The 23,685-nt window shown below is 30.1% G+C and overlaps 5 protein-coding genes and 1 long non-coding RNA gene across 8 annotated transcripts; 1 reads left to right on the top strand and 5 right to left on the bottom strand.

Annotated features, from left to right (window-relative positions):
• Positions 1–5,170: 5,170 nt before the first annotated feature.
• On the bottom strand, positions 5,171–9,178 carry LOC138935987 (HUWE1-associated protein modifying stress responses). The gene is made up of 5 exons (XM_070300998.1): positions 8,344–9,178; positions 8,011–8,082; positions 7,015–7,186; positions 6,735–6,880; positions 5,171–6,477 (listed from the first exon to the last, which is right to left on the bottom strand). Exons 1-5 carry the CDS (start codon positions 8,534–8,536, stop codon positions 6,332–6,334), a joined length of 729 nt encoding a protein of 242 aa, XP_070157099.1. The 5' UTR covers positions 8,537–9,178; the 3' UTR covers positions 5,171–6,331.
• On the top strand, positions 8,347–18,776 carry LOC138935988 (uncharacterized). Of its 2 annotated transcripts, XR_011447317.1 has the most exons (6): positions 8,347–8,764; positions 9,034–9,258; positions 16,963–17,057; positions 18,214–18,246; positions 18,372–18,509; positions 18,612–18,776. It is a non-coding gene; the product is annotated as an uncharacterized lncRNA (long non-coding RNA). The 2 variants fall into 2 exon arrangements; XR_011447318.1 differs by lacking the exons at positions 16,963–17,057; positions 18,214–18,246; positions 18,372–18,509; positions 18,612–18,776 and adding an exon at positions 12,252–13,267 and having other exon boundaries at positions 9,034–12,048.
• Positions 9,842–12,366, bottom strand: Hlc (putative ATP-dependent RNA helicase DDX56). The gene is made up of 6 exons (XM_070300997.1): positions 12,166–12,366; positions 11,660–12,103; positions 11,303–11,562; positions 10,792–10,984; positions 10,425–10,729; positions 9,842–10,253 (listed from the first exon to the last, which is right to left on the bottom strand). Exons 1-6 carry the CDS (start codon positions 12,259–12,261, stop codon positions 9,890–9,892), a joined length of 1,662 nt encoding a protein of 553 aa, XP_070157098.1. The 5' UTR covers positions 12,262–12,366; the 3' UTR covers positions 9,842–9,889.
• LOC138935985 (pyruvate dehydrogenase phosphatase regulatory subunit, mitochondrial-like) lies at positions 12,652–17,480 on the bottom strand. The gene is made up of 12 exons (XM_070300996.1): positions 16,949–17,480; positions 16,545–16,776; positions 16,023–16,286; positions 15,775–15,937; positions 15,361–15,645; positions 14,958–15,260; positions 14,735–14,874; positions 14,334–14,539; positions 13,898–14,039; positions 13,537–13,806; positions 13,089–13,264; positions 12,652–12,982 (listed from the first exon to the last, which is right to left on the bottom strand). The coding sequence occupies exons 1-12, from the start codon at positions 17,242–17,244 to the stop codon at positions 12,724–12,726; spliced, it is 2,736 nt and encodes a 911-aa protein (XP_070157097.1). The 5' UTR covers positions 17,245–17,480; the 3' UTR covers positions 12,652–12,723.
• A 371-nt stretch (positions 18,777–19,147) lies between the features above and the next one.
• On the bottom strand, positions 19,148–21,226 carry LOC138935982 (uncharacterized). Its single transcript, XM_070300993.1, has 2 exons — positions 21,027–21,226; positions 19,148–20,493 (listed from the first exon to the last, which is right to left on the bottom strand). Exons 1-2 carry the CDS (start codon positions 21,142–21,144, stop codon positions 20,210–20,212), a joined length of 402 nt encoding a protein of 133 aa, XP_070157094.1. The 5' UTR covers positions 21,145–21,226; the 3' UTR covers positions 19,148–20,209.
• Positions 21,227–21,536: 310 nt separating this feature from the next.
• Shrb (charged multivesicular body protein shrub) lies at positions 21,537–23,452 on the bottom strand. Of its 2 annotated transcripts, XM_070300991.1 has the most exons (5): positions 23,374–23,452; positions 23,093–23,293; positions 22,656–22,833; positions 22,260–22,510; positions 21,537–22,098 (listed from the first exon to the last, which is right to left on the bottom strand). In XM_070300991.1, exons 2-5 carry the CDS (start codon positions 23,271–23,273, stop codon positions 22,043–22,045), a joined length of 666 nt encoding a protein of 221 aa, XP_070157092.1. In that variant the 5' UTR covers positions 23,274–23,293; positions 23,374–23,452; the 3' UTR covers positions 21,537–22,042. The 2 variants fall into 2 exon arrangements, with proteins under 2 accessions (XP_070157092.1, XP_070157091.1); XM_070300990.1 differs by having other exon boundaries at positions 23,093–23,419.
• Between the last annotated feature and the right edge of the window lie 233 nt (positions 23,453–23,685).

The raw sequence follows: 23,685 nt of genomic DNA, 5'->3' as shown, positions 1-23,685 counted from the left end.
TAAACGAGAGAGTATTGATAATTACTAAAATATAAATTAAATTACAGTATTATACATACTAATTTCGTAACATCATATATGATGCATATTATATCCATATTATATATAATATAAATAGCACAAGATGTACAAAACGTACACCTTGTTGTACAAAATAAATGTATAACAATAAAAATGTACAAAATGAATATATAACAATAAAGTATGTATATATACAAACATGATAGTCACTATCCACACAAACAGAAAAAAATATATCATAATCATAACGTGGGCAAGAAAACGACCACGAGGAGTTTCTTTCTCTCGTGATTTATTTGTAAATGATTATATTACAAACAAGAGGCGCAAAAATATACAAGCTTCTTATGTTCGCAAGAAAGTAACAGCACCATTTCACGCCTTGTTATGAACACATGTATTCATGTTTGATCAAGACGTTATATTCGTGCAAATCTCACATGTACACTCATTCTCGCAAAAGTGCACCAATGCAACTTGCAGTAATGTGCATCGGAATAATAAAGGAAGCAAAGAAGAATAGACTCGTAAATTTTTTGGTGCCTTACGTTCGTCAAACGTATGTTTATACGTTTCTACGCGTCATGAATGTACGAAATACAATATAATTGTGAATAATATAATACACAAAGTAATTCCTCCTCACTCTCTTCATCACCGGTTTTTAGCTTATGAATATACTATTACATCGGGGGAGAAGAGGTTTTGTATATTGATTTCGTTATATTCTCAAGTATATGTATTTTGTGTTTCTTAGAGACATCTATTAAATGCGTGTCTCTTCATCATTATATTATTATACATTTACATATTTTCGTATAAATATATCGTTATACTCATAAACATAAAAAGATATTTTTTCGTATTTTGACATAAATATCTCTTATATGAAGTTGGCTTAACACAATTTCGTACAAACTTCGTTTGTCGAAACTATCGAATTTTATTAAATTATAATTTTATATTAAATATATCAAAAACCGATTTTTAACAAACAATTTTTAAAATATAATTTTTCAGAATTACATAACACGTATTTGTTTCTTGTATCTAAATTTCAATGTATCTTAATCAACAAAACCATTTTAATTTTAAATTTGGTCGACGCATTGTATCTGTAGATATATTATCTTATAATGGCCCACAGATTTCCGACGAGATAATTCTTCCATGAGAAAGGGAAAGCTCCTCACATGTGGGAAAATTTTTTCGCTGATCTCAAAGTGTCGTCTCGTACGCGCCGGTGGTTTATTACGTAAGATGGGAAAATACCAATTACATCGATGAAATCCATTAATGTTCGAGTCATTTACTCGCAAATGAAAAAAAGGGTATATAATTATCATCGATCTCAATTTGTAAGTAATTCTCGGAAGTAAAGAGAGTAAGAAGCTATAAGTAAATAAAAGAATAATTCTCTATCGTATCCTCCACTGGTATTCGTAAATATGACTTGAGAAAATAATTCTCGACAATATATATTCTTTTCCAAATAAATATTAACCGATCAAGAACAGACATTGTTTCAATTATGCAATTAAGTATCACGAATACATGGAACGGAAACGAAAACAGATCGGTGCGTTTGTAGAGTTGCTTCGACATTATTTCGTCGAATTTGGTGTGCTCGCTTATGGATAAAGTGTACCTAAGTATGGCATCTTCACATACAATATATATCTAAGTAATGTATTACTTTCTTCTATCATAGAGTTACGAAAAGAACGACATTTACACAGAAAATGTTTTCAACAACTGAAATCAGATAGAAGGAAGAAATGTCTTAAGAACAATGCAAACGTACAAATTTTTCAATCGGTCTTTTTACATTATCGTGAAAGCAATACCTTCCTTCCATCATCTGCATGTACAATAGACATGTAAATGGTTCGTTCGCAAAAAAATAAATTCTCCACGGTTGCTGTATGTTCTCACTGACGCGAAATTGACGCATCGTCAACCTCGTCCAGAAAAATGTAATTGAGGGTAAACCCCTCGACATTTTATTAACTGCCGATCGCACGATATCATTGATAAATATCATTGTTAAAGCTATCGCATAGTAGTTAATACTAGTAATGATATTAATTATTAGCGATATATCTATGTTTATCATAATTAGCATATGCTATATTTACAACTGAACAATTTTTGCTTCTTTTATGTGACTGACGCTCGAATAATCTTACGAAAAAACGAAATTGGGATCGACTCCATAAGTAATTTTCAGAGAACGATAACTATTACAGACAGATTAAGCGATAAAAATAAATTTTGTATTTATAAATCAAATCATAACGAATTCATTAACGCGAATCGCAATTCTATTGATTTGTTTGCAGTCAAGACTCCTATTTTCTTGTTGCAACCATATTTAATTATATCATCAGAAATGAGAAATCACATGTGAATCTTTTTATGGAATGCGTCTAAATGAATTAGCTTCTTCTTGCATATATTATGCGTTCAAAAAAATATAGACTGATAAAAAACAAAAATTTTTTTATTATTAATAAATGCATGTATAACTCATCTGCATCTGTCACATACATTTCTAGTGAAAAACTTTTGATTTAATTAGATTTAATTAATTAAGATTTAGAACTATTTATTAATCTGCAAAACAGAAAAAATATATTTTTAATATATCTTTAACATATTTTATCAATATATCTTTAATATATTTTATCAATTTATATTATCAGACGCGATGGCATACCAAAAAAGTAATTTATTTTGATATTTTTCGTAAAAAAAATTATGTGATTAATATATATTATTTCTCATTTCAGTTGTCATATAATTTAATGGACCAGGAATTTTAAAATTGATGCACATTATACGACACAGCAATACGATACGGCACGACATAGTATAGCATGACACAATACGACAAAAACATTTTTTTTTTCTTTTTTGTGACGTATATAAACATATACGTTAAATCGGCAATAATATTTAAAGATAAAGACAGAGGGAACATGAAGTTTTGGATATCAATTGAAGAGAATATTTTGTCATATCATGTATCATTGCCTAATAATGTAAATGACTTCAGGCACGATAATTTAAGTACAAAAATGGTAGACTCCTTGCTTATATATAAAAAAATCCGAGAAATATATGTAATTTTATGTTGTGGTTTTCTATTAAAACTCCTTCGATGATTGAATATTGTTTTGTGAGATCACACATATATAATTTTAAAGTAAAATAGTAAGGTAAATTGTTAATTTCAAGAGATATTTATAAGATTTTATTTCATTATTTGTCTATTAATTCAAAAATAATAAATAATATGATATTGGAAACTTCAAAACTTTTCTTGTTTTTAACATCTGATGAACCCCAAAGTCGATGTTGTTTTGATCTTTCTTTCTCTTCTTCATTCAATAAAGAATCACATAAGATCAAATCTCTTTTTTGACCAAAGTTTATTTTTAAACATTTTTAACCAATTCTATTTTCTAAATTAAAATCAAAATAAAAATGACTATTGTCATGTCTCTTATATATGGTATGTGTGAATACATGACAGTTTTTGTCATGTAATTGTCGTATAATGTAAATCGATTTTTGAAAATCTGTGAAAATACAAATACATGAAAGCAATATGAGATATATTAGCTAGAAATAATGTACATTTACAATCAACCGCTTTCATATTGAACATATATGTGGGGCTCTCATTCTCTGGCACAAAACATTAAACGCATAATCGTTAAGCGTTCTTTTTTTTGTTTAATAAAATACATTGCTATATATCTATATGCATGCATATATATATATATATATATATATATATATACATATATATATATACATATATAAGTACATAAAACGTATATATGTACACATATATACATGTATACATATATTGGGACCATTATCTCATTTATCCTAACAAAGTCTACGTATATATAAGTTTTTATTGAGTGAACACGTCCTTATAGAGCTATGAAGTATTAAATCCATTGTTTATATTAACGTAGACTTTGTTTGAGATGTAAAAAGCTTGGTATCTTTTTGACGATCTCTTCTTTTTTCAACAAAGAAAATAAATCAAATTTTTACTATCGCATCACTTTTTCCTCGCTATATTGATATTGATTTATTATAATAGATCAGTTACACACGCCTACCGTCTTTTATTTTGCCCCCTCCATCTTGCTTATCATATTTGAAATACTTATATTAGAAATTTGGTTTATCATAATCAAGACTCTCTCTTTTCTCTCAGTAAGATCTCTTTAAGAGATATTATCGATTATATTTTCATTATATTCATAACTAGCGCTTTTCATATAGAGTTGAGAAATGAATGTTTTATTAAATATTTTAAATATTCTATATTTCTCTCACGAAATATTAATACTATAATCTTGTAATTTTAATTTTATTTCAATAACATAAGAGTCTGACCACAAATTGAAACCACAAAACTAGGCAATAATAATTTCCATCCATGATAATGCACTTGATGAAATGAGAGCATAGTGTAGAAAAAATGCAAAGAATTTAGAAATAAATAAACAGTAAACAAAAAAAGATGGTATGCATATATATATATATATATATATATCACTTGTATTATATATATAAATAATAGAGGCTCAAATTTACTATACATTCAGAAATACTTCAATATGAGAATAGATTAATCAATTTTGATAATTGTTAAACAAAACTTGAAATGTAACAAAAATCGAAAGTTTTGTGTGTACGGATCATACTATTATAATTTGTTATTATCTAAAATCAATAATATATAATGAGCAACTTAAAACCATGTTTAAGGCCCCTATTTTACCACTACAGCCACATTAAATCATGATTTTAGAAACAAAAAACCTGAATTTATAAAAAAAAAAAAAAAAAAAAAAAAAAATCTTTTTCTTGCATATGTCAAAATAAATTAATTTTTTGTATACCACCACTTGTATTCAATAAAATATTAATAAAATATTATTATTACTAATGACTACTATTTTATATTTATTATATATATACTATTCTACTAATAGTAGAATATTATACTATAATCACTATTCTCTCTATTATTGTAAAAATTATTTTTTTATTAGTAAATATATATATATATATATATATATATATATATATATATGTATTGTATATAACTCATCTGTGTTTTACATTCTCAACGAAAATATATCTTATGATTAGCCAAGATTTATGGCTATTTTTATTAATCCACGAATCGAAAAGCCTTCAATATATTTTACCAATCTATAGCAAGTGCGAGTGGTAACATACAAAAAATTAATCTATTTCAGTGTAGTTAAAGAAAAAAAAATTGCATGATTTTTCATTTCTGACATCACAGTTTAATATAACATCAGTGAAAAAACTAGACATTTTAATGCAAGAACAAATATTTTACAATGATATCTTTTCCCTTTTTTATTTTGTCATAAATTGTGCTTATTAATTCTGAAATAGCATAAAAATATTCTTTGTTTCATTAAAAATTTCGACTATTTATAAGAAGGCAACAAAATTGATTGACAAATATCAAGATACTTATTATTCTGCAAATTTGAATATACATATCAATATATGTATAAATTTAATTTATATAGACTTAACATTTCAATTAGCGTCATACATTTGCTCGTAATTCTTCTATTAGATTGATTTACAGATCAATAATATGATGATTCTGATGATACAAACTTTTGCACATGAAAAGTTGAACTAATCATCATACATTTTAAATAATATTAAATCGTAACATAATATTTTATACATAATAGTTATGCGCTCTCGTTTCTGTGATTTTATATACACAAAGACAAAAAATACATATATATAATATAGTTTCTAAATTTTGATAAAATCTAATATAATTGAAGATAAAAACGTTTGGCATGTGTGTAAACTATTATTTTGCCAATATATTGCCAAAATAAACATCCCACAAATATATACTATATATACATATATATATATATATATATATATATATATATATATATATATATATATATATATAGCTTGTGTCTATATTTAAATTATTTTAAATTATATGCGTCGGTCAAAACTAACTGTACAAATATAGCTTTAAGACGTTAAATAATTTTGAACGTGATATAAATCGAGATCGGCAGCAGAGGCTACTGGAGATACATACAAACGTACTTACCTGGTAGTGTGAACCACTACCGGTTTCCTCCAGTGATTAACATATAACCAGGAGTTATGTAGAGAAGAGTTGAGTTATTAGTCATTAGTCGGATCGATTAATCAACAGGGAGCGAGGGAGTAAAGCTACCATATGTATCGCGCGCCGTTACAGTGTAGTACGCGTACGTTTGTGCGTGGGTGATCCCATATCTACGTCATGCGAAGCGGGTCGTTTATGATGCCGAGCCAATTCGTTGTTAATAAAAGCCGACAATTCGGCTTGTCTTCCGCTACGTCGAGATATTGGAGAACCTGGAAAGATACAATGTTTCACAAAATTTCATCGTTAGTATATTGTTTTATATAAATCTGTTCTATATTTAATTAAATGTGATTGTATCTTAATTATTAATTCTATACACAACACACACATTTCAATATAAATATTATAGAAAGAATTAAATAAATATATTGCAATTTTAAAATAAATAATATAACCATTAAATGTAGAAAAGTTAAAAAGATGTGTAATTATTTGAAATTAAATTAAAAGATAGAAAATAATATACCAGATAATGCAATGGCCTCCCTAAAAGTATGTAACTCAGGGTCTGGATCACTGCCTGTTGGTAATGCTGGAGCAATAACCATACTTGGCGTTTGACTATGCGACGATGGAGAACCGCATACCATCATACGAGGCTTAGGTGAACTTCTATAACATTGCGTCATATTAGTTTAAAAAGCAATTACATTATTCACTTACTTGCTAATTTAATAAAATAGTGTCAACATGGACAACAATCCAATTTAATAATACATTGAAAATAAACTATAGAGAAGACAAACCTATGTGGATGCGGTCGAGGTGGTGGTGGCTTGCCAGCAAGATACGCAAGAAGATCTTCCCTGCGTATCATACGTCTTTTTTTTCTAGCCCAATTCATTATTTCTTTACAATGTTTCTGTTTTCCCATTTCCACTCCCAGATCACTGCATCTCCTCATACAATCCACTGAATCTGTTTAATTACAGACACATATAAATAAGTCTTACACAATATATTCCTGAAACAAGTGATCAAACTTCAATAGCGTATTCTGCTTACAAGAATAAAAAGAGTAGTGTGATACGAACATGAATGCAAAACCGCTATTATACAACGATTTTTTTATTACACATCCACTATATATAAAAAGGTATAATAATAGCTTGCCAAAAACATATATACAAGTATAATTGATATAAGATGCATTACAATGACTTGCTGAAAATCTTTATATGTAGATATTGCAATGTATGATTATTAATTACACTGCTAAACAAACTTAAAAATAATTTCTTAAACAATTTAATAATGCAAACAAATTAACTTTGCATATATAATGTGATAAAATTTTATATATATATATATGTGTGTGTGTGTGTGTGTGTGTGTGTGTGTGTGTGTGTGTGTGTGTGTTTCAATTCTACACATATAATAAAACCTCTTAAAATAAAAAAGTACATAAGCGTTCTTTAATTTCTCGGTATCATATTAATTATAAAATTGCGTTTATTGTTCACAATTAGTAACAGCTGACCCTGAGTGCGGCCAGCCATTACAGGTACTTATTTGTGGCTTCATAAATGACGGTTATATTTCAAGCATAAGTGATATTTCAACAGAAACGAGAATATAAGCGAACGAAGATTAAGCGTAAAAAATACAATGCTTTAAAGCGCTACGGCATGAGAAAATGAGATGGCGGAAGGGAAGGTGAAAACGGAGAAAGGAGGGATGGCCATGCGTTTATCTAGGGGTCATTGTTGACAAAGGTGATCATAAAACTGAGGGACACGCACCTTTGTATAACGATGTTACAGTACCAGCGGCGGTCTGAAAGGGCACCCATAATGAGACGCCCAGCGTGCGGTCTGTAAAATGATAATTAAAGGTTTAAAGGTATATTCCTGGATCGATATAAAACGGACCTATTAAAAGCTGCGAGAACGAAACGTTGTAAGATCGCCATGCGTAAAGGATCGTTCTTGTAACCTTCGCGACGAGACGGACGTGACGATAACCGCGCGTTTACAACGACTGGTCGTCATCGAATGATTCAGGCACTCCATCGAGCATTTCAAGATAGAGAAGGAAATCGGGAAATACATACATCATTGCGAACGTAGAATCACCTTTGTACAATTGGGCGATGGCCGACGCGGTGGTTTGGAATTTCGTCCACATCTGCTGCGAGTAGAGCTCCTTCTCGTTGTGCAGCTGATTCTCGTAATCGGGCTCGGACTCGAGCGCCTCGACGCACTGCTGTTCCCAATTGCTGTACCAGAGGTCCATTATCGGATCATCCTCGCTCCTATCGTCGCTCATCGCTGCCGATCGCGCGATCGACGCACCACCGCTCTCACTCGCTACTTCAATGCACTCACTTACGCACGTACACGCAACGCATACGCGCGCGCGCGCGCGCGCACACACACACGTGCACTACTCAACGAGTCGCACGCGCGCGAGTGATCCTCGCTGTGTGCAGGGGATGGGAGAACCAGAACACGAGAACACGCCTCGCCTATCTACTTGGAGCTCTATCACACGCACGTATGTACACTTGTAGGTGTATATACGTATGCTAGAACAGACTACTATTGCACCGTTTTTCGATAAAATGAATGAGCGATTAAAAGCTTCGATGACGACAATGGCAACGATAACGACGACACAGTGGCGTTAATAGCGTTTCACTCTCTCAGTCAATCTAGTTTATATAGTTTATTATACACAATTCTCTCTCTTTTCGTTTACACTCGTTCTTGCCTTCGTGTGCTTCGCATAACGTGACAAACGTGTGTGCCTTCTGCCTAGAAAAGTCAAGTCGCGGCCATTACAATTACGCTTCGCTCTAGCAGTTCAATCACGAGGAATCTACACGATCAGTCTCAATCACGCATATTTGATACTGTTCGATACGAAATCCAGATTAATAACTCTCCGCGGAAAATGATGAACGAATGACAAGCGTCCTACTCGGAGAAAATTTGTTCTATGGTATAAGCGAAGACTCTAGCTCCCTCTGCAGCGTATCAACGAAAGAGGTAACAGGATTGTGAATCACGCATTCTTGTTCTCTGTATGCACACTCGCTAATTATTATTATAATTTCTTGCTTGTATTTCCGTTTATCGGACGAAATATCATATAATTAAATTCTATACATGGAACGCGAGCATCCCCCATATAACCCTCCGTATAGGGGTGTGTTCGAAAATCAATCAATCAATCAATTAAACCTTCTTGTTAAGTTTCTTAGAATGCTTGATTGTGATTGGTCGATTTGCTGACGGCCTTATGATAAAACGTGCAATGGCCTTTAAGTAGCATTTAATTGACCAAGCAAGACAAAAGTAGCTTTGCTCCTCTTGTCCTGATTGATTAATTAAAAGCTAATTAAGAAACAAAGATACTATCCAAGATTTATTCTCTCTCTCAAATCACTTTATCTTTTATTTACTTTTATTGTATGGAGTTGATATGAATTAAGTCTATTTCCCTCTATATGATACACTAAACTCAATTCATTCGGTATATATGATAAAATTCAGTAAGCTAATATTGTAAGATAGAAGGATCTTTACAGGTAGAATTTTTGTAAGCTTGGTTATACATAAGTACATCATGTATAATCATAACAAATTTATAAAGTATACTGAATTAATTTACAAAAAATTATTTTTTTGTCGCTATTTGTAAACTTATCAATGGATTTGACGCGCGAGCTTGATGTCTTGATTTGACAGCCGTTGCTCCCGATGATGCAGCATCTCTATCAAATTTTCTTTTTCTCTTCCCTATTCCCATGATACCTTTTAAAGTTGGCGGTACTATATATTCAGGTACATCTTTTAAATGTGGCTGCAGTTTCACAGTATGTAATGCCTTGTCTTGCCGCAATGATTGCAGATCTCGCGGATTATCTTCAAAGTAACTTTTCAACTTTTCACAATTTATAACTTCCTGTCTAATTTCTTTTAATCGTGCCTCTCGGACAGCAATTCTTGTAACAGCTTTCCAACCATCTTTTGCACGATAACTGAAATTATTACAATTTTACAAAATGAAATAAATTCGCATCAAAAAATGTTATATTACGTGAGAGATAAAAAAATGAAACAAATAACAATAAGAATAAAAGTATGTTTATACTGTTTTACAATTCAATTATAACGACGTGTTATATATATAAGAATTGGGCAATACATACCGGAAGCCTTCCACTTCTTCCAATTTAAATTGATAAGTCTTAAATAGATTTTCGCAATTGTATATGCATTTTAAATGCTCTTCTACTTGCTCCATCAGCGGTCTTTCTCTGATCGCTACAAAACTAAGGGCAGTTCCTTGATTCTTTCCGCGAGCAGTGCGTCCTGCTCTGTGTATGTAAGAGTTTATATCCAATGGAAAATCAAAATTGATTACATTGGACACAAATTGGAAGTCGATACCGCGCGCTACACCAGATTCTTTGTCTTTCCTTCGTTTATCCTTTTTCGTTTTTATTATATGTGGCTGTAAAAAATGAAAATAATGATATATATAAAAATTTCATTACAACATATATATTTCTTTACCTCTTCTAATGCCTTCTCATCTGATGCTATTATGATGTCGTAAGTGCCACTGTTGAATTGCGAGACTGCTCTACATCTCGAACTTGCCGGTAACTCGGAATTTAAGACACAAGTGGGAATACCAAATTGTTCAAGGAACAATTTCAATTTATAACATCTATCAACTGTATTTACAAAGATTATGGTTTTTCCCCTAATAATAAGAAATAATTTATTGAAAAATATTTTCTATTAGAAAGAATTACAGAGCTCTAATATTATCTAAAACTTCAGAATTAATTGCATTTTTTAAGTGATTTTCGAATATCACACTTTTCTGTCGCTCGCATTTTTGAAACACATAAGTATGTGAAAAAGCTTTAAAAATAAGAGATGAAATAAAGCATTTTAGCTACAAGCATCAAATAACTGTGTTCAAAAGTACGAGTGATAAAAAAATAATAGGTATAAGATTTTAAAATTGTCGCAAAAATACAACTAATTTTTAAAATATTGCGTTAAGATATACTACCTTATTAAATGTAACTTCAGCAAAGCATATAAAATAGCAGCCTTATCAGTTTCCTCTGCAGCCAAAATATAATGAGCTAATTGGGTTGGAGGAGCCAAAGGTGGCTCCTCTAATTTTAAAATTGCTGGATTGTGTAGAACTAATTTTTTCAAGGCTTTGACATCCTCAGATAATGTAGCAGATGCTAAAATTGCTTGGTATGCGGTTGGTAGATAAGTTAATACGTCTTTAATTTCGTTTTCATATCCAAATGAAAAGAGCTGAAATAATTAATGGCATAGTTTAAGCATCATTAAATGATTCTACTTACATAATAGAAAAATTTAATTTGATATTATTTATATTATAAGTATGTACCAGATCAGCTTCATCGATTATTAATGTTTCTAGACTATGTTTCAGCATCAAATTTCCTGCTTTTAGATGCTGCAATAACCGACCAGGTGTAACCACTATAATATCTGGCATTTCATTGAGTAATAGTTTCTGTGCATTTAAATCTGTTTGTGGACTAATGTCAATTACTCTGATTTCTCTATAGCATTTTATAGTCAGCCGCATGATGACATCGTAAATTTGCTTGCACAGTTCCTTACTAGGTGCAACAATAAGACCCTTAATCTGTTGTTTCTTTTGCGTTCGCTTATTTACTAATATTTTCTGGATAAGTGGTATTGCAAATGCAGCAGTTTTGCCTGAACCTGTACGTGCTCTAATTAAAACATCCTTTCCTTCAAGTATCAGAGGTATTGTTTTTTCTTGTATTAATGTGGGCTCTGTCCAACTCAGTCTTGCAATAGCCTAAAAAATTTTTTTATTTCTTAGCATATTCTTCAAATTATTCTTTAAATTATTCATATTACCTTCAATAGTCTGTCGTCTAATTCTAATTCGTGAAAATTTTTCGGTTTTACTTCGTCTTCTTCGTCTAATTCTATCTCATTTATAGGCATATCCATGGTGTAAAGTATAAATAACAAGGTGTGCTATCCTTTACGACGAATTTTCGTCACATTCCGCGCAGCAGGCAGCACCAAGTTTCCGCCATCTTGCAAAATCACCATAGCAACCAATAAGCAACGTGACGATAAAGGCTCCCGCACAACCGAAAATATGGGTCTGTTCTTTGCAGCTGAACTGGCTGCACTGGTTCAGAATTTATCTTTTTCTGTCCCCATTGGAAGGAGAAGGATGGGCTCTGAACTGGCTGCGCCAGTTCAGCTGTAAAGAACAGACCCATATAGAGGAAAGCAAACTATAATTAGAATAAGTTATTATTTTAATTTCATAACTCATACACTTTCTTAAACATACCATAAGCTATTATTTATCATATAGCAAACTACAGATAATGTTTACATTTTTGTTCCTTAAATCCCAGATAGATGAAAATTATAATAAAAATGACTATATTATTATTTCTAACATGAAATGTCACTTTGATACGAGATAACTGGAGTAGGAATATATTTTTGGTTTAACTTGCTACTTAATATTGGTATAGGCAATGGATGGATGTGTGGTTTGGCAGGAAATCTAGTACCAGCAATATCAATTTCATAATGGGCTGTTGGATTCATTATAAAGTCTTTTGTAATAACATGTCTTTCTTGCTTAGATCTTGTTCCAGGGAGACTAATGAATCCAAGGCAAATGAGTTTCTCTGTTACAAAACCATAGCTGAAAGAATAATAGTAACATAATAATGTGCCAATGAAGAAGTAATGTGAAATAAACAAGTGATAACGTAATAATGCAATGTTTAATGAAAAAAACAGATATTTACCCAGCTGATGTAACAGTACCAACAAATTTACCATTTCGATATAATGGTTCACCACCCCATGCCCATACATCTTTATTCAAATCCATACCATCAAGAACAAATAAAACTAATCGCTTTGTCACTCCTTGCATCTTTTGATGTTGTAAAGCAGATTTTCCAATAAAATAGTCTGGTTTCTGTACAGCATAATTATGAAATATTTAATACTAAACCCTATCTAATCTATTTTATTTTAACTCAACTGTCTTTAATCTATTTTCTATTTCAGTATAATTATATTGTTTCTATATTTTAATTTTTCTTTTTTTTTGGCAATTTTCTATTTTTCGATTTTGTATAGTATAAAAAAAGAAAAAGAAACGACTATGTTTTATTAAACTAGAAGCATTCATTTTATCTTCAAATATATAAATGTATACAGAGAATATATATAGTTTCTGATACTAACATTCAGTTTTACTCTGTAGCCATTTCCAGCTTCGTATGGAGTTACATATGGTGTCAATTCTTCAGCCCAGAATGGGATAAATCTCTCTATCCTCATAAAACGTTGCGTAAGAACGCCAACGTCTCTTGCACCATAATCCTTTCCTATAGCCATTAAGGTTGAATAAACATGTAGCGCATATTCCGAGGGTATATAGAGACAATAACCAGGTTCACCCGTATGTGTAAATGCCATTACCATAACGTCTGAAGCATATGCAATGTTTATTGTCTACAATTTCAAAAACATAATTAATTCAAGATGTCCATACAACAAAAAAAGTAAAAAAGAATTATCAACAATGATTAGAAAATAATCTGACCTTGTAAGTGAAAGATGAAAGATTGATATCAGAATTGGATAACTCAGAAAGGAGTTCAGTAGCTTTGGGACCTACTACATTGATCACTGTATATTTTGAAGTTACATCATTAAGACCTACCAAATGATCTGCCGGTAAATGTCTATTTTATTGCATAAAAAAGGATGATTAATTACATTAATAATAATAATAATAATAATATTTACACATAATGCTTAATTAAATAGACACTAATTTAGGCACACACACAATCGAAATAATAAATTTAATTCTTATAGTGAAAAATCTCTTTTTAAAAAAACATTTCTTCAAACATGTTTTTTTTCTTATATTGATATTTTTGTACTAATACTTAAAACTGGATTTTTATACGATCTCATGCTTATGTGTGTCTTCTCATTTGAGATTATAATCAGAAGCAGAATATATCATCTACCTAGACATCCATTGATAAATACGCGTCTGCTGTGATGTGGGCGAGACCATGAAATAACTATTTTTGCTTTGTCGCACTAGTATACAGTCATTTTCATAACCACCTTTCTCATTTTGCATTCCTGTATGAACTATTCCGCCGACTGGTATATTAGCATCATTAGAACACAATTGTTGTAGATACTCTACTACCTCTTCATGACTAGACTGCAATAAAATCAATCAATGAATTTGAAATGAAAAGATAGTTTAATCAGTGAAACCAGAAACTATACATTTTTTATCAAGTTTTAAATAGAAAATAAATTTTTCTCATAGTTAAAATTTGAAAAATGTGATTTGCATAAAAAAAATTCGTAACGAGTTTCTAACTTCACCGTTTTAATTACATCATTCATTTACTTTAATTTCGATCTTTGAAAATGAGCTCATGTCTATTATTCCAACTCCTTCTCTGCATGCTTGAAATTCTTCCTTCATGAAGTCAAAGAATTTTGGTTTATAGAAACTGCCTTTTGGCATAATTGGCTTTTTTTCTCCTCCTTTCAATTTTATATAATACTTGTGAATGTCAAAAATGTTAATAATATTAATGTAAAAAAATTTTGTTGTTCAAAAAACTTACGTCTATAAGTTGAATTAAAATAAAGTGGACGTTCATAGGCCATTTTTACGCCAAAAACTGCGCCACGTTCCTCCAAAACAGAATACAAAGGTGAACAACGTAACTTACGGGCATATTTGTATTCTGATTGATGAGGGTATAATATAGCATAATTTCGACCGACTATTTCCTTCATTCTTTGCTGTAGATATTGTTTATTATTATGCAAATCTAGAAACCTTTGTACATTGAATGAGAGTACTTCCTGTGTTGATTCACCATTTATTATAGATTCAGCGATTTCTTTACCAATTCCACCAGCACCTTTTGAAAAAATGTATAGCTAAAAATATCAAGCTTTATATATAATAAAAATATATAGTAAAAAAATTAACAAATATTAAGACATGTTTAAGAAGTATACCTTGCAATGAATTGCCATTCATTCCAACAGCAACAAAATAATTTTTTACTTCGGGACTTTCCCCTAATATCCATCTACCATCTGGAGTAAAATTATCAGGACAATTATATATATTTGGATATTTCACTTCTTTTAAAATTGGTAATCTATGTATAGCTTTGTCCCATAATAGCTGCCAATGAGCTGGATCATTTTTCACATATTCCATCCAATTTCTTGGAGGAACATGACCGCTTCCAAATGCAGGTTTTGCATTAGGTTCAAACCAGCCAAGTAAAAGTCCACCTATATGTCATTATCATTGACAGTTTTATCATCATCAATAATACATGCAGTTTTAAATGTTACATATGCTTTTTTATCCATCGATAATATTTAACACAATGTTAAAGATATAAGAGAAGAGATATATACCTTGCCATTCTCTCACATATGAATATGAATCAAAATCTCGTATATAAGGCAGAGATGTATCGATTTTTGATGACAAAGGCGGTATGACTGCATACAAATGTTCCGCAGGATATGCAGGAATTCTGACAGGGGTTGTGCATCTTAATCCTAATTCACGAGCCCACTAAAATATTAATAAAAAAATATATTAGATTAATTATGAAAATACTATTATTGTGTATTTAAAATTAATACAAATATATATTTACCATCCCAGCACAGTTAATGAAATATTCACAAGAAACAATACCATGTTCAGTTTTGACATTTTTAACAGCCCCTTTCTCAGTCTTTACTTCTTCTATATGACAGTGCTCAATATATTGCGCTCCTCCTTGCTTTGCCAGCTTTGCTAAAACTTCACAAATTGCACTTAGATTAGCAACAGCATCTTCTGGCACCAAAATTGCTCCTTCTAGATCGTCAACACATAAGTAAGGATGTAATCTTTTCAATTCTTCTTTGCCCAAGATCTATAATATATTAATAATTTTATTGACTTGATTTTAATATGTTATAATGTGTGTACGATTCATTATAATATAATTATAAAATATATATTAGAAATATATATAATATATATATACATTTATTTATTTATATATAATTAACTTTTCCTCAAGAATTCACAGCTATTATAATCTTCAATTGGTTTACTTGAGCACAACCAAATTATATTAAATCAATGTAATATGCATTGTATTGAAAATTGTAAAAAATGAATTATATACTTCACAATGCAATCCAGTTGGTATATTGTAAGCCATTCTTCTTTTAAGAGCTACCATCCTATCCTTGGATTGCGCCAAATTTAGACTACCACATTGTCTCAATCCTATATCATAGCCCATATCTTGCAACTGTTGATATAATTTGATGCTGTATGCAATCAGATTTCTACGTGAAATTGATTTGAAGAGTCCAAGTGTACCAGAACCAAAGTGTGAGGATCCGCTGCCAATCCTAAAATCAGAGAATATTTATTTAATCAATTTAAAAAACTTATTGTTTCCCTAATTGTGTCAATTGCTATATATGAATTTTCTTCTGCTAGATATGCAGTATTTAGCTAAAAGATAATTATGAACTATGAAATCTCTAAGATATAAATTATATAAATTAGAAATAAATTTACGTATTTTGTTCCAGAACGAGAACATCATTCCATCCGTTCAGTATCAAGTGATAGGCAACCGAATTGGCGACTGTCCCCGCACCGGCGATAACAATCTGCGATTGAGATGGTAAGTGCGGAGAGTTTTCGGATGAATAACTCTTCTTGCCGGATGACAATTTGCGTTCAGCATCTGTTGATGAATATCGTAAGGAAGTATCATTTCTGTAGGTTATATATCGCATGCCAATAAAACCCTTCGTATTTTTCTTTTCGAATGACAAACATACACATCTTGAATATGTTCGCCTTAACATTAAACACTGGCAAAAACGATTTGCAGCAGCGAAAAGCGTGTTTTGCAACTGCCGATACCGTTAACAAAAATTCGACGCCAATTGAGCAAAGAGAACAAATAATTTAGGAAGTGCGAGATATATACCTACCCTATACTATACCTCGCACCTCTGTCACAAGAAGAAAAATATAAAATTCGCGCAATCTGAAGCACGACTTTTCGATGAGACTTTTAAAATGGAAATATGCTCTCTCTCTCTCTCTGTAATATAAGTATATTCTATTTTTTTATAATATATATTCGTCATTTGGAATATATATTTTGTTATTGAAATATATAGCGTTATATATAACACAAAAAGTGTTCGTATTATCATCATAAATAATAATTTCTATCTATAATAAAGAATAATATCTCTAAAATCTAAAAGAATATTAAATTATTTTACGTATCATATTTTATGACAACTTAATAATATAATTTTTTATTGAAATAATAAAACTCATATATTACATAATATAATATATAAATATATTTAATATATAATTATACGTATATTTGATAAGAATAAAGATTATTTTATATCAAGAGGAGGGTTTCCTCGTTTTTTTTCATTTTTCGAAATGAGAGATTGACAAAAATTGGCGCTATATTTTATTTGTTCAATATATCGCAATCTACTTTTCGAGAAATCGTCATAAAACAATGACGATATATTCAAATTGATCTAAATTTTACTAAATATTACGCATAAAATATTACAAAATTAATAGTAGAAACGAAATTTACATAAATTATATATATTTTCTGTTATTCTGCTTTTACTGTAAAATGTGTGCGTGGACAATCTTAAACCTTTATAACTTAAAGATATTATGCATCTTTACTTTCGTCGAATTATGTATTATGGCATTCTTGATACTTTTGGTGAGAAAATATCATTTTTTGTCTTACTTAGAATCAATTTTCAATTATATGTTTATTTCAGCATAATACTGAAATGATAGAATTGAAAAAGCGTGTGAGTATTAAGATTTTTATATTAAATTCTTTAGAAAATTATATATAATAATTATAATAATTATATATAAATGTATTTTTTATATATGATATATGAATTGGAACAATTAAATTTTATACATTCAGTTTCAACGATCCCGAGATGAAATAAAAAATGTAGAAAACGTTTTATCAGACGTTGAAAACAAGACTCTGTTCTGTCGAGATCGATACAAATCTATAATAGCAGGATTGAAGAAAGACGTTCATAAAACGGAAGTCGAGGTTTGAATGTTAAATAAATAGAATTAAACTAATAACGAATGTGTGCTTTCAATGAAATCAAATGTATCAATAGATGAAGATATTGATGGATCATGTTTCTAGATTGTCTTTCCAATGAGAAGAGCTTATTAGTAACGAAATATTAAAAGTGCGAATCGTTCAACTAATGTTTGGAACAATTGATTGATTTTATGATCGTACAAAACATAAAAATATACTAATTATTGCTAACATCTTAATTGTTTGCTGGGTACCCTATATAATGCAAAAATGCAAGCAAAAAATATTATTCAATATATTTAAATTTTACTATATTTTTTTTAGCAAGCCAAAGACTATCATAGAATATTCAATATTTTCGCTATAAAGATGTAGAGAAAAAAAAAATAATATTGTACTCTTATACGTTATCGCTAATGAATCTCCTTTTTAACGGTTTATTTAAAAATATAATATCGTGTTTATTTCAATCACTGATTTGAACAAAGAAAAATAGAACAATTTGAACAGTCTTCATATGTAATTACATATATTTATGTTATTGAATAAAATGTTGAAATTGATTTAATTTTATATTTTTATCTTTTATTCACACATTACAGGTAACATTTAATTTAGGAAGAACTTATTAGTATTTAACTTATCGCACTAGTGGAATTATAGCAATTAATCATATAGCATAGAAGTGAAAATTTTTAAAAAAAATTTAATATACTATGTATTTTTTATGTTAATATTTGAGATAATATATCTGATTTATTTCTAATTCGATCAAAGTTTCAAATTATAGTGATTAGTTAACTAAATTGGTTTATACATCCCCATATTTATAATCTAATGAATAATATTATCAAATACACATATAGTAGAATATTGAATTCATAAGTTTTTTAAGGCACTTAGTTCTTATGATTCCAAAAAAAAAATTATCAGATCTTTTATCACTACAAATTCTATCTGGCTGAATAGATAAAATAAATATCTCTCCTTTTTCTGAAATTTATATCGCACTTTACTTCTCCAGAAATATATTATTCGTCATTTACATCTTTCAATTCTTTTGGATGTTAGAAATAAATTTTACTCCATCGAATTCGTTCACACACTGACAAAGCATAGCATTAATATTTTAATCTGAATTAAATTTGAGATATCTTCCTAAAATTCGATAGTCAATAATTAAATAATACCTGATGGTATTTCTTATTCAATTATCAGGTGTCTTTTTTTTTTTAATTTTTAATAAAGTTTCTTTGATCGATCTAGTGATGATTATTTCTTTAAAAAATATCGAAAAAAGTTTATTATACTTTTTAAATCCTTAACATTACATATTTTTGTAAGTTTCAAATTAAAATTCTATATATTGTATATCAAGTAAACCGTGAAATTAATTAAACACAATAATATTGTCATCTATTTCCTTTTATTAACTTAAACTCGCTAGTTCTCTATCTTCAATCGTTAATTATTCGAAAACTTCGATTATTTTTATGAGAAAAAGATCTATTACTAATCGATTGAAAAAATTGTATATGAATACTGAAAAAAACATCTGTTTTTTTTTTTTTGGAACTGTCCGCATTTTATATTATTTGATTAAAGGAGAAAAATTAAAGGAGGCCGTTCTTTGAATTTTTAATAAAATGTTCTTGTACGAAAGTTTCAAGTTTGAATTTTTCTTCTCATTATCATACACTTTACAATTCCGTATGATGGGACGGGAATTTCTTCAACACTGCGTGATAAAGATTATAGAAAGCGTAAAAGCTCACGCTCAAAATTATTAAGAGGACTGATCCGAAAATCCAGGACAAGAAATTGCCGTCTATTATGTCGGAAGTCTCTTTTCTTTTTCGGGCGCTAATTTCTCCCAGTGTCGTGCCCTTTCGCTCCTCCATGAGTTTTTTCATATTGGCGAGCTTCTCTCGCAATTCATCCACTGATTCGGCGATCTCCTCGATTGACTCTTCGGTGGGTAGATCTGTAACTTATGCAAGTTTGATATTATCGCGCAGAGACAAGCCGTTTTTGATTAAGCAAACATATGAATAATTATATATATAATTAAAAATTAAAAATTTAATTAAAAAATGTATATATATGTATATATATGTGAGTGTGTGTAATAGATGTATATAAAACATTGAAAAACAACTTTTCTTGAGATATTTATTAATTCTATCTTTTGATTTCTTTTAATTCGATATATTAAGTTATGTAAACACATTTCTTTCAATAAAACAAAAAAAAATATAGGGTATATTTATTAGATAAAAATTATGCTGTTTTCTTAGAAAAATTAGTGTTAATATCGAATATCTATATTATAATATATATCTCGTCTCAAATAATGTAATTTTCGACTACTCCCTTTTACGGAATTTTATTCGGAGCAATGTTCGAGGTTGGTGACGCTTCAAGTAATTGATCATTTTCATTCTTTAATAACTTTCTAACGTTTAAATAATCGAAAAAATATATAAAATAATATTAAAGATTGAAAAATACACTCACCGGCGATACCTGGCACGCAAGTATGTGGCATGGTTTTTATGATCTTGTTAGACGATGCGTCCTGCTTTTTTGATTCCGATCTTTGGTCCAAAATGTGACAGTATTGATCATCCAGCATCCCGCGACATAGCGCAGTCTCTGTTCTCAATACAGTGGAGATAGCGACGTGCAAGTATTAGATTTTCCACCGACAAAAAGAGTTAGAGAGACAACACATGTAAGGATTCGGAAATCTTATATTCTACCCGTAGAATAAGTAACGTCTGATTATCAAGATAAAAAGAGCAGATTTCTTTGTCTCAATGGATCAATTAAGTGCTACTCTATTCCAGATAAGATTTCCGAATGCATCCTAAGAAGAGTATTTATTTCTTTCTAACTAAAGAAAGTAAGGGTAGTTAAAACCACTGATTGTGAGCAGAAGACGCGAATGAATGAGAATAAGAGATTCGTCTTATTATATTTCCTCTTTTCTTTATTTTATTCTCACTAATATTGCAAAATATTAATTGTAATAATAATTGTAAGCATTGAGGTCGCTCGGTCTATTTTTATTACATACTTATATGTTTACGCTTACAATCTATCTTTTTTTTCACGTGATACACAAGCAGGGTTATGTCGTTTCTTTATACTCATTTATATTACATGAATTACATTCATCATTTTTTATAAGTTTTATCTCCATTTATTATATCAATATATTTACTGTAAATATAAAATATATATGTACTCAATTTCTCTCCCCTATTCACTGGTATTTGTCCAGTTAGGTTTGTTGCTGTTCAATTGTTAATATTTGCCAGCATAAAAATACAAGCAATATAATCTTTACTAAAGCTTAATTATTAACTTCAATAACTTTTTTTTCAAAAACTGCTTGAGAAGCTAAACACTGCAGACTTATATTAAAAAATTAATTTAGTTATTTAAGCAAGATATATGATATAATAGTAATTTACATTTATCTAAAAACGCCCTATATCTTTGATTTCAATGTCACTTCTAACATCACTTTACGATGCCCATGCTTCCAATTCTTTCAAATCATCATCTTCTTCTGGTTTAGCTTCTAAAAAATAAAATTACAATATTTTATATTGTAATACTACAATACCATAAATTATAGTAATACTTATTGCTACTTTGTGTCAAATTGGTTAAAATTTTTCTAAACTATAATGCCTAAACTATAATTCTAAACAATATGCCTTATAGAAGAATAATAGTTACTTGTGCGGGTCTTATTTGGTACAACAGGAACTGAAGTTGGCACTGCTGGCAGTTCATCTGTTGTTGTATCAATACCGAGTAATTCTTTGTCAAGCTGTTCTTGTTGAAGCTCCTCCAACTCTCTTTCTAGTTCATCCTCATCGGCATCTTGGCCAAATGCTACTGGATTAGATATGGCATCAGAAATTTCTCTGGCCACATCTTGTTGTTCCGCTATGTCATCCATCATATCGTGCACTTGGTCAACATCCCTGAAATAGAAACAAAAAATAATTATACTCTAATCTGGATAGACGCATAAATTATTATACGATTGTCAAAATATACAATCGTTACTTATTACACTATTTTAGATATGATACATATGATAATTATATAAATAAAAAAATATCTTACATATGCTGATGCGCAGCCTTCATTGCATCTGCAGCACCTTTCATGGTGGTAAGAACAGCAGTATTTGTGTTTGCACTCTCCAGTGCTTCTCTTTGCATTTCAATTGTAGATAGCGTACCATCAATTTGCTGTAACTGCTTTTCATATCGCTTTTTTCTTTTCAATGCTTGGATAGCAGCTAAAAAAAGATATGTTAACGCTCGCTCAAACTATTGTTCATACCATGACAAGTTAAATTATTTACACAACTATGTAAGACTATACAGATATTAGTCGGACGCAAAGTAGATGACCATAATTCAACACAATAGTGAATTACGAATGAAATGAATCGACAATGTATAAATATTGTCACGCGATGACAGTTGAATTGTAAAATCTAATTTAAAACCCACGAAAAGAGACTCGATTTGCAGAAAGAGCGAAATTATTATTACCTCGCTTATTTTTCGACGCGTTTTTTTTTGCTGTCAACACTTCATTATCTATTTTAGTCTCTAGAAATTCCTGTTTCTTTATTAACATATCCTCCGTCTCGCGCAATTTCTGAATCGCCTCGGCCGTTGAAGGAGCAGCTGCCTCCTTCTTGCCGCCGAATACTTTGGTGAAGAAACTCATCGTATTGTGCTTTTTTCAATCTATTGAATATTTAATTATTATTCCCGATCGTGAGAAACACGAGCATGTATTTCGAAATCGAAACCGAAAATTCACCCACTTCTACGATACTACGGTCGCCATCTCCTTTTCGCGTTTGACTTGGTTTGACTTGTGCAGTTGCATACGTCATATAGATGTATTCCTTTTAACTACGCAATCTGACACTCTCTACACTTAAGATGAAACAAATACACATCCATGCGTTAGAGAGAAAAAGAGAGAATTGTAAGAAAGTACAGAGAAAATGCAAGTAAGAACATACTTTTTTCGTGACTCATAGTGTAGTACATATATATATACATATATACATATGTCACTGCTTTTTACTTTAATCTAAATATCTAAAAACTTTCGATTATATGAGCCGTTT

The sequence above is a fragment of the Polyergus mexicanus genome, unplaced genomic scaffold (assembly GCF_030449975.1).
Source record: "Polyergus mexicanus isolate NDT 795.1 unplaced genomic scaffold, iyPolMexi1.0 SCAF_9, whole genome shotgun sequence".
Taxonomy (NCBI): domain Eukaryota; kingdom Metazoa; phylum Arthropoda; class Insecta; order Hymenoptera; family Formicidae; genus Polyergus; species Polyergus mexicanus.
The sequence above is the reverse complement of the archived record's forward strand: the minus strand, read 5'-3'. Positions and strand labels throughout refer to the sequence as shown.